General features: G+C 32.7%; 1 protein-coding gene across 9 annotated transcripts in view; it reads right to left on the bottom strand.

Annotated features, from left to right (window-relative positions):
• Window positions 1–12,094, bottom strand: part of LOC106868342 (protein Aster-B) — a 264,262-nt gene that overhangs the window by 18,579 nt on the left and 233,589 nt on the right. For all 9 annotated transcript variants that reach the window (XM_014913557.2, XM_014913556.2, XM_014913555.2 and 6 more), the window contains 3 exons: window positions 10,909–11,033; window positions 7,630–7,822; window positions 2,139–2,192 (listed from right to left, as the gene is read on the bottom strand). In XM_014913557.2, the coding sequence (XP_014769043.1) occupies window positions 2,139–2,192; window positions 7,630–7,822; window positions 10,909–11,033 (372 nt within the window). The remainder of the gene's footprint in view (window positions 1–2,138; window positions 2,193–7,629; window positions 7,823–10,908; window positions 11,034–12,094) is intronic.

The raw sequence follows: 12,094 nt of genomic DNA on the forward strand, positions 1-12,094 counted from the left end.
TATATATATAGCATATTTTTACTTGTGAAGAACAAAAGCTGCATATAGAAAATGAAAATTGTTCCTAAAACTACTTGTTTATCATCTGTGTAAAAATATTGGTAGCACACCTGCCTTTTACTCAACTGGATGTTCACAAATACTGGTACACTATTAGCTTCCAATTGAAGGCCTTAGGAAAGATGGTAGAACATAGGGTACTGGCATATTGCCATACTAAATATATGTTTAATAGGTAAACAATAACAATAAGAATTAAACAGTCACAATGAGTGTCAGAACTTCTCATCATAAGATAATTGCAAAAATCAATTATTCTGACTAATCATGAGTTACGACACTGTTTGGAGATGAGTGAGTAATCAAATGGATTTTGTTCTAGAAATACTTAGCATATTGAAACAATAGCTCTATTACACTATATCAGACATAGATTAAATTATATTCTAACAGAATCATGGTTTATGTCAAAGGAGAAAGAAGCATGCTTCAATGCTACTGCTGCTGTTGATGCTGATGATGATGATGATGATGATGCCAATGACAATGGTTATAAGTGGTTTTCTTTCATCAAGTCCAACATTTACAAACAAAGTTATGTTGGCTTGATTTGAATCTTCAAATCAAATTGCTTTAAAGCTATATTGCAACATCTACTTGATTTAATATTCAAGTGTGTTTCACATGAGCAGCAAATTATTGTAAATACTCCTGAGATGCTTTAGAATTGATCAATGCTATAACTGATCAATACACAATGTACCTAAGATCATAGGTTATTATCAATCAATACATTTCCATACAACACTCTCAGAACCTGGGAAAATAACAAGTAGCTTTAAGTATTGATGAGATGGACATTTGCACTAAATGTCATGCTGAAGACTTTTTCATGCATATGCATGTCTGTAGTGTGTGTGTGCATATAAACTTAAAATAGTTTCCAAGAAATATGAGAATTCATTTTTTCAAGCATCTTATTCGTTTCCCATCTGTCCAGTCTGCTGATTGCATGCACTGAGTATTGTCAATGATGTCAACAAACATTTGCAATTGTCCAGTTATCTTTATTACAACAAACATTTACAGTTGTCTTACGATAAGTTGCAGGTTAAGATTTAGGGTTATTGTACACTTAAAAAGCTTTATCAATTCACAACAATGTTTGTTGTAACGCTTCTATTACAGGCAGGAGAAGAATAAGAAAAGAGGGGTGTGGGTAAAAGCAGAGAAAAGATGGGATAAGAAAGCTGAAGTAAATGATGAAGAAGATGAAGGAAATTAATGTAATGAACATAAATGGATAAAAAACAAGAAAGTTAATTTCCCTTGTATACAAGTAAGTATACTCTTAGGCAAGTATGCATAAACATATGAACACATAGACATACAATGACACAAAAATGGTAAGGATAATTATAAGGCTTTTTCTTCATTAATTTGTTTTACATGAATGTCTTCTTTTGGCCCATGTTAAATTATTTCACATGTTCAGGCCACTATGCACAAACAGTTGTGATCTCTTGCACATGAAGGGAAGTCTAGAGTCACTTGTTATCAGTGTATGATAAAAGAAATATCAGATTCTTCCAGTTGCTTGTATAACACTGATCAACATTAGGGAAAGAAAACAGTGAACCCAAAATAAAGAAATGAAAGGTGGATGAAAATTTACGATTGGAGTAAAGTTATCAAGAGCTGCAGGTGAAATGATTATATTCAGTTATGTTACTCCTAGGATATTTTAAATATATACAAAAGAGAGGGTCATTTGATAAACCTTATTTTAACTTACTCGTCTGCTCCATGAGCCAGTTCGTTTACCTTTAGGAAAGGGAATCCAAACTTGAGTCTTTGAGTCAATAGTTTAATCTCCAATGTAGTGGAATATTAATGCCATATATCTATGACTGCAATGTCTGGGGAAATCCATTTAGACTTAAGGACTCTTATGTAAGATAATATGATAAACTGAATATAAAAAAATTCCCATGTTTTACAATGATATTCAAATTTTAAAGGCTACAATCCTTCGATGAGTTAAGTGACCCCTATTCTATTATTCCAAACTATGCACATACATACAAACATTAGAAAACAAAAAGAAAAGCCTTTAAATTTAAAATGGCATCACTTACCTAATGAATGAAAATATTCTGAACAACCATGAGCAGCATTTTTCTCAATTATATCTAAAAAGAGAATTAAAATCACATAAGTAAATACACACACAAACATTGACACGGATGATGTGTAGTATATATAAGTGAAATTTCTAACATAATATAATAAATGATAAGAACAGAAATGAGCAGAGAAAGATGTGTAATGAAGTAGATAGATCAGTCTTTATTATAAAGATATAACTGATAAAAAAGTTGATATTACAGATTTACTGAGTTAGTAGGGGTGAAAGGGCTCATCAACATTACTTGTCAAGAAGGGGTAGATGGAGATTCCAGGTATTCAGTAACCATCATCAGAATTATATCTTATGTTAGACCATTAGTTACAGGTGAATGGACATTAATGGAATGGTCTTCCCTGTCCATTATAAAATGAATATATGGAAGAATATTTTCAGCAAAAATATTCACTTTACAGAGGCTAATGTGTTAAGTGAACTTAACTACAATCGGTATTCCAGCTGCAGATACCTGTCATATAAACCATTTTATTAACTACCCACTTCACAAATATATACTTATATTGTACAATAAACCTAAGTGCAGGAACAGCCTTGGCTCCCCAAACAATATTTTACACAATGCTGCTGGCATGATGTTCTGGCTGCTGCAAATAACTGACTTTTATGTGCAGCTTAATAGCAAACATTGCTGAGTAATACAGTGACTAGAAAATGTCTGTACTGCTTTGTTTGAAACAGCCATTTCTAAGAGAGAGATGGAGAACATATATACATGGAAGAAAGTGAACTCAATAAAGGAAGAACTATAAACACTTTAATAATATCAGTTCTGTATATAACAATACAAAAAGAAAATATCCAAATGAAATAAAATTTATGTAACAATAGAAATTCTATTTTTCTGAAAAGTCAGATTTTTACAGTAATATTACATTTTCTAACATTCTGAACAGTGACTAGCGATAGACATTTCAATAAAAATTTTATTTGAATTTTTATCATCTAAATTTCACATTTCCAATGAGTGTGTAGTATTCTCTATAGTACAGCACAAAAGTTAAACATACACAAAGCAGCTATTTCTGACTTTAACCCATAGTATACTGTCAAACAAAAGTAGCTGAATATTGTTGATTAAGCAGATCTATGATAAAAAGTTATTTTGAGCAAGTAACCACTTGAGGGCTTCCCAGTGCTGAATGCCTTTTTTTTTACATAAGTTATCTTTTGTTTTCTTTGTGTGCACACATGCATTTGTGCTTAGGTGGAGGGAGGGAATTTCCTATTGCAATTTTAGGGTAGAAATGATGGATAATAGAGTATTAGTATAGTTAACGTGGAGGCACAATGGCCCAGTGGTTAGGGCAGCGGACTCACGGTCATAGGATCGCGGTTTCGATTCCCAGACCGGGTGTTGTGAGTGTTTATTGAGCGAAAACACCTAAAGCTCCACGAGGCTCCGGCAGGGGACGGTGGCGAACCCTGCTGTACTCTTTCACCACAACTTTCTCTCACTCTTACTTCCTGTTTCTGTTGTGCCTGTAATTCAAAGGGTCACACTGTGTCACGCTGAATCTTCCCCGAGAACTACGTTAAGGGTACACGTGTCTGTGGAGTGTTCAGCCACTTGCACGTTAATTTCATGAACAGGCTGTTCCATTGATCAGATCAACTGGAACCCTCGACGTCATAAGCGACGGAGTGCCAACAACAAAGTATAGTTAACATGGATGGAATAATGTTTGATAGTAATACAGACCTTATTACTAAAAGGAGAAAGAATTATACAGTAAAACTTTGAAATAACAAAGCCTGATATTGTAATGATAGAAGAGATAGAGTAAAGATATGAAATGATAATATATTGTCAAGACAATTTCCAGTGACAGCAAGTTTGTCGATCAGGATAGATTTCTTCCAAATGCAACCTAAAATACCAAATCTTAAAAATCATTAGTATAATGAGAAATATACCATTGTAGGGTATATTTAAATGCTAAATATACCAGGTGGATGGTAGAATCAGAACAGTGCCAGACAAAATACTTTGGGGCATTGAGTTACATCCCTTTATGTTCTGAGTTTAAATCCCACCTTGATCCACTTTGTCATTAAAATAAGTACAAGAGTCAGAGTAATCAGCTATACCATAAAAGGGTTATGCCCATGTAAGGTTACAGTCCAATAAATGGGAAACCAGTCAAAGAATTATAAAACTGTAGGATCTTACAACTTATTCAGAGCTAATGTATGCTCTGAGAGAGAAAGCTAAGTCCTGAGTTGTTTCCTTATTATAATGAGGTAAAGCTCTTATTATTAGGTCAGGTTTGGAAGGAAATAGCAATCAGAAACTGGATTCCTTGGTAATGTAAGACATTTAGCTGACCTTGAAATATTACAAGTATTTTTATTAACCCTAGAAAAGAGGTCAAGTTAAATGTATAAACAATGACTATACTACTACTACTACTACTACTACTACTACTACTACTACTACTACTACTATTACTACTACTACTACTACTACTACTATTACTACTACTACTACTACTACTACTACTACTACTACTACTATTGCTGCTGCTGCAAAATTAAAAAAAAAAAGGAAGAATGATCTTATGCTAAGAATTATGAACTACTCCAAATCCAAATTGCAAGAGTTTGTTCAAGAAATGTATGACTGACAAAATATAGAAGCATATAGCATACAGTTAAAACAAGAACTGGAAAAGCTACCATATGATCTATTTACGTAAATATACGAATCAACATTTTAAAATGTCTTCATTAATATTAATTATATTAGATACATGAGAATAAAATTTAAGGGAGAATTTATAGTCAACCATTTATAATAATAGTATTCTATTGACCTCAGGAAATTGAACCACCGCCGCTGCCACTACCACCACCACCATCATCATCATTGTTTTAATGTCCACTTTTCAATGCTCACACAGGTTGACTGGAATATGTTGAGAGATTTCCTGCCTACCCAGAAGAATTTGTACTTAGGTTTCTTGCTTATGAGCAGTCTGGTTGAAATTGCCCTCCAACATATCTCTTGCATGCATATGTGTGTGCACGCACACACACACACACACACACACACATACAAGTTTGGTATTTAAACTTTAAATCATAAGTTGTTCTTAAAACTACTCAATGATAAAATCTCCAATGTTGTCGGAGGTTGGATTCCTTAATTTTTTAACTTCGCAAAACCTTTTAAATTTTTGATTTTCTTAAGTTTTAAAAAATTTGATTTTTTTTAGCATTGTACAGTTTAAGCTGACTTGTAGCCTCTTAGTATAAATAATGCTGATTCCTTGTTAGATACTATGTCAACTGTTGGAATATAGAGCCATCTTATCAAGTCCAAAATGCTAACTGACAATTTAGCAAGGATGGAGAGTAGAGAAGTGAAGTCAACATCAACAGGATTGGAATTTAAAATGCTAAAATACAATACTAAATAGTGAAAGATCTTTAATGCCAAACTATTGTAATTCAGATCATTCATTGCTATTCCCATGACATACACTATTAGGATAATGTTCACGTTCCATTCTGCATTAGTGTGTGTGTGTGTTTAATGGTGTGTGACTTTCTACAAAACTCAAAACCCACAAAGGAATACTGCTCTCTCATCTGGGACAGTGCAGCTGCAACTCACACAAACATCCTAGACAGTAGCTAAAAGATAGCAATCCAAAATGATTGACAAAAATTCACTCACCAGCATAGGTATGCTGCATCCTTGCTTTGACAGCTACAACTTCTGCAGCCTCTACCTTTTGAAAGTATATAGTTGTGTGTCATCTTCCCAGCCTAAGTCTATCCACCTGAAATACCCTTGTCTCATCCTTTCAATCACATATGCTGTCTCTCTTACTTCATACACATTCAGACACCATGCTAACTGCTATTCCTAATCCTTTCTTCAAAGAATATCAACTCTCTGGAATTTTATAAAAGCACTCACTACACTCTCAGAGTGGTTGGCGTTAGGAAGGGCATCCAGCTGTAGAAACTCTGCCAAATCAGACTGGAGCCTGGTGTAGTCATCTGGTTCACCAGTCCTCAGTCAAATCGTCCAACCCAAGCTAGCATGGAAAGTGGATGTTAAACAATGATGATGATGATGATGATTTTCATGTACACATCAACTTACAGATGTTCAAACTGAACATCCATTATACCAATCTCACTAGTTCCAAAAGACTTGTTAAGGTCATGGATACTTCCCCCTCCACCCGACTAAGCCTCAAATACATAAATAAATATCTACTCTGATAGTGAATAAAATTGAACAATAAGATAGGCTTCCCTGTGAACAATAAACTAGGCTTTTACTGTGAACAACAAAATATACTTTTTACTGTGTAACATTTTAAAAATACTTGTTGCATGCAAAATTACAAATAATGGAAACTATCTGAAATATTTTTGAATATTCATAAGGCATGCCTTTCAATTAAAATGTAATTCATTATAGAATGGCTAGTATAAATAAAGCATATATTTAGTATATATAAAAACTAGAGCCTATGATTGTACTCATTACATTTGCAAATAAGACTGAGAAAAATAGCACACATAGTAGAGATTGAACTGTGAAGCTGAATGGAAATGTTGGTTTATGATGTTCATGTTTTTCCCAAAATCATTTGAAACAAATAAAACAAAATGTTTCAGAACTGAAACCATTTTACATACTTGACTCACTAAGTGCACTTTACAATAGATAATATTGATCTACTTTGACTATACCCTTAGTCAAACAAATTTTATAGAGGAAGAATAGTTGACTAAATCCACCCCCAGTATAAAACTGGTACTTATTTTATTTACTCTGATGAGATGAAAAGGCAAACAGAATATTAACTAGACTACTCAGCCTCAATACTGGTTTTTCTATTGGTACAAAGCCATAAATGACTAAAGCTGAAATACCATCATTTCAATGGAATCTTGTAAATGAGTTGTACTAAATTTATTAATGCCACAAGGATGAAAGGTAAAATCAATCATAATGGAGCTTGAAGTCAAAATGTAAAGAAACAAATCTAAATATCATAAGAGATGCACTGTGACATTTCTGTTAACATCCTCACTCCAGTGTAATTATTGATTTCTAACATTTGTACAAGACCAAATATAGTCAATTAAATCAACTCCAGTACTCACATGACTGATACTTTATTTCATCTACCCCACGAAGGATGAAAGGCAATGTGGGCCTTGGCAGGATTTGAACTTAGAACATAAAAGTACAAAGCTAAACACCACAAGCCACTGTGTCCACCACATTAGTGATTCTACCAATTTGCAGCCCGAGTGTAGTATAAACATTAACAGTAAACATAAATATTAGCATTATCAATAATTATAATTCTAGATGTTGCCAGAAATATTTGATGTTTAATGGACAATTTTTTAGATTATTTATTATTTTAGATAAATAACAAGATGCTTACTTTTTACAATGCCCCACAATGTTTTTCTATAACGTACATCACTTGTTACTTTGAGTCTACATTTGGTATAAGACGCTCTAGTGATGCAATACCGGTGCTCAACATAAAATGATTCAGTGTAAGGTACAGAAGCCATTGTGGTAGAAGTGTCGATGACATATAACATTCCAGGTTGACTCTGTTTGTAACACACCTAACGGGCAAAAGATAAGAAAAGAGAAAATGTACAAGCCAAATTGGAAAAGCAAATTTAGATACATAGATAATATAAAGAGATGAAATGTTACATGTTTGCTATACAGCATCTTTTTCCCTGGATCTGAAATCTGTCTTATCTCATTAGTAAAGCAAAATTCTAACCTACTACTATTACTACTACTGCAGATATCATCCACTGTCTAACCACGACATTCTTCACTGAGCATTTTCATCTATTCACATTAAATGAATGTTTATAATGCCCAGAAACTTTCAGATCTCATTCAGCATTAATAAACCACATTCATCTAGTTTTTCCCCAATCAATGAAGATCTCTTGAATGTATTAATAGTGTCTTGCTATAATATAGCACCACATATTATATATACACTTCAGGTTCTAAATAAATGGTAAGATGCAGTTAAAAAATAATTGCTAGCGAATTGGTATTGAAAAAAGACCTATATTTTTCTAAACTAAACAAAAAAAAGTCTCCAAAAATAGTAAATTAAAGGATTCTAAAACATCAACTTTATAACAATGAAGCAACTTTTAGCAATACAAGTTCTATATTATGGTTAAGTTAACTGATATGCCAATCCTCTTCACCTTCAGATGTAAGATTCTTCTGAGGTTTTTTATCAATTTTCTTTCAATATATTTGCAGGTTAGAAATAACATCCTAATCTCTCTTCTATTTGTACAATTTAGAGAGAGTTTGTCAATGATCCTCTCCAAACTTACAACTTAGTCATTCTAATTTAATTCATTATACATATATACGGTTGTGTTTGTAAAGTCAGAAATGCTTTCAAGCAGATAATATATAGCAGCAAGTGGAAAACATACAAATTTTTGAACTGGTAGAAGTTATTCTGTTGAGGCAATGTCAAGGAAGATGTTAACTGCTAGCAGCAGTGAGTGAAGCAAGACATCTGACCCTTGGAGACAGTTAGCAATTTTGTTTCTGTTTAACTAATCAAAAAATGGCTCACAGAACCTGAATCACTACAGCAGTTTGCTTGACTATCTTGAGTGTTGGGTGCAAAGGATTTGTATAGATTGATTAATTTAGGTATGAAGTTTCACAAAGTCATTTAAAAGGTTATAATGTGAAACTTACAATGGGATATTAACATATCACCACTGAGGTATCCAAATAAATTCCACTCTACAACAAATGCTCTGTGAACACTTCCTAAAGTTACCATTTCTGAAAATTGAGTATGTTACGGACACACATTCGTCTGAAAGTAGAAGTTGTGTTTTTCAATGATGAAATACAACTGCCATTAACACATTCAAATTTGAATCTGCCTGAATGTATTAAGAAAGAATGAGTGTGCCATTGACACTATTCTCAAAATGGGCAAAACAACATCAAAGTGGCTTGGTCTTCAGTTTCAGATAAATTTCTGTAATAAGTTGTAGATAAGAACCAAGAACCCGAATGCAAACCACTATTGAGTATTGTTCTAGCATTTGAAAGAATACAGTATTGTAATTATTCATATATAATAATTATGTATGATGTATACTCCTAATCTCCTAATTAAGAGTAACAGAATCCCATAAAAATATCTCTTGTGTATAATCTGCATTGACTTTTCTTTAATATTATGATATATAGAAAAAGAAGTGTTTACTTGGATGTATCATAATTCCTATATAAAATAAATTAAAACGTTCATACATCCTAAGCAAAACAAAAATGTGACCTTTCAAGTTTACAGGTGTAAGCCATAAAAGTGCATCTGCTGTAAAGCCAACATTCTAGAAATCATGCTATCATTTTTTTTCCTAGGAAATCAATCTCATTTTGATAATGACGGTCTACTTAAGCTTATACTCAGTATTACTTTTCAGTTTGCATAGCGATGAACACATGGTTACGTTACAGTAGAACAAAGTATTCATTGTTTAAGTCTGGCCTTTTTAAAAGTCATCTAATGCTTCTATTATACATTAAAAAAAAAACAGTCTTTGAATTTTGAATTTTGAACAAAAGACATTAATGATTTGGCAAACAATTTTTTAATCTAAAAGAATTTTTTTTTTTATAATTAAAAACAAAATTAATTAGAATCTTAACAAATTGAAATTCATCATTTATGTTTTCAGAAAGTAAAAGGATATTTTAACCACCCACTATCTCATCTGTAATTTCATGGGATATAAATTGTGTTGATATTGTGTGGACACTATGTATTTATAGAACAAATTTTGTTCCAGTTAAAACCCCAAAAGTGATTAATTGCTATCAATGTCAATTTTATTTCCTGGTTACTTTATATAAATAACCATGAGCAAAATTTTGTTGCATTTAGTTGGACACTGAGTGCTACAATCTCTAATGTAAACAACTCTGAAAAGTGACTGTGTAAGATATTAAGTGCACCTGTAACATAAAGCTTTATTGTATACTTATAATGATCATAACATAATATGACTATCATAGAAAAATAAAACATTATTATAGTATTAAACTCTTTGTCATGCACCAATTAACTTTTAGCTTCAGCAATGGGCATAATTTATTTCAGGTCATATCATCCCAAATATGGTTACATACTTAGGAGTTGGGAAAAATGAGTAACATTTAGTTATTCATTTTTACCTAATTTTTAGGTTTTAAAATTTTGAAGAAAAAATTGCATATGACATGCAAATAAAAATGGCATGTTCAATCACTGGTACTCATTCAGAAGACAGCCATCTGCCTGCTTGACAAACCCTTTTTAAACCTTGATCCATGATTACATTCATGTCTGCATCTTCACAAACATACAGCACCACCCACTTTGCTTTTCACAATTCCAGAATTACATTATCAGTAGTTCTTCATTCAATAGCAGTATTTTGGCCACAAAATACTTCTACAAACTTTGATATCTACCATGTTAACTGCTCAGACCTCACTAATTCTCTTCCACCCCATCTCTATGTCAGCTATGGACAATGTTTTCTTACTGGATTACACTTTATCCAGTCGGCTTGTGTGCATTTCATGTACATAATATCAGAACTATTTTCTTTAATAGTAATTATTAATAGTATAAGTTTATAATGAAATGACCAACCTGATTCTCAGTAGCTGTTGAGTTCTTTGGCCCCAGAGATGCTCCCAGTGTCAGAGTATATGTTATTGTACGCTGCCGATTTCCATCAGCATCAGGTTCTTCTTGCCAAGGAGGAAGGACTAGTTCTGAAAATAATTATTAAATCCATTACAAAAGACTACTTTGGATAATTAAAGCTAGTAAATGTATAAATATTAGGAAAATGTAACACCATGTTATTATTTGGTAAGAATGTACAGAAAGCAGTCAAATCTTTGTTTCTAGTTTCTAGAAATCAAGTATTATTAATGATAACCTTTTGAATCAATATCTCTGTCAGGAACCCTTCAGTTCTGAACAAAATACTGAGCATTAATCTACGAAAAAGGCTTGTTGTATGTTATGAATAATTGTAGGTTTCTACAAAGCATGAACATATTCATTCTTTTACAAATGTATGTATCAATAAAAAAAATCTGCAAAAGAGAAAACTATTGCTAGGTTTATTAATTATTTAGAGGCAAGATAGCCTGTAAAACTGTAGCAACTAACATAGAAATGTATCTCAGTCATGCTATCTGAACTGAACTGGAAGCTATACTACTCGCTCTCTCTCTTTACCAGAGCTCAACTAGAATAAGGAATCAAGGGGAGAGGCTGGCAGCAATAGTTCTCTGTCATGCATTGGCTATATAAACAGAACACAAAACAGTCCTCTTTCTCTTCAGCCATAGCAAAGAGTCATTAGAATTGGTTGTTTCCTATTCTTGTATCAGCTAGTCTTGACACAAGACCTGTTTAAGTTGAATGAGACATCAGTTTTCTATATCATGATTCTACCAGGTTACCGATCACATATGTTGATTTCTTTCTTTCTTTTTTTTTTTTATCTCAGCAACATTTCTTAAAACAATCAAATGAAGACACTACCTCTGCAAACATGTGTTACCTCAAATCTTGAAATCTTGTTTTTATAAATGTTGCAACTGAAAATTTTTTTCTTTTATTTGTATGAATTACTTTCTTGTTTGAAACTGCACTTTCATGGACATTTCAAAGTAAACCCAAACTGTTTAATCACATTGAAAAGTATACGACTTAGGCTGGTAAAAGCTTACTGTTTTGCGGTATGTAGGAAATAAAGGAGAACTTTATACACACACACATGTATGTATGTGTGTGTGTGTGTGTGTGTGTGTGTGTGTGT

The sequence above is a fragment of the Octopus bimaculoides genome, chromosome 5 (assembly GCF_001194135.2).
Source record: "Octopus bimaculoides isolate UCB-OBI-ISO-001 chromosome 5, ASM119413v2, whole genome shotgun sequence".
NCBI lineage: Eukaryota > Metazoa > Mollusca > Cephalopoda > Octopoda > Octopodidae > Octopus > Octopus bimaculoides.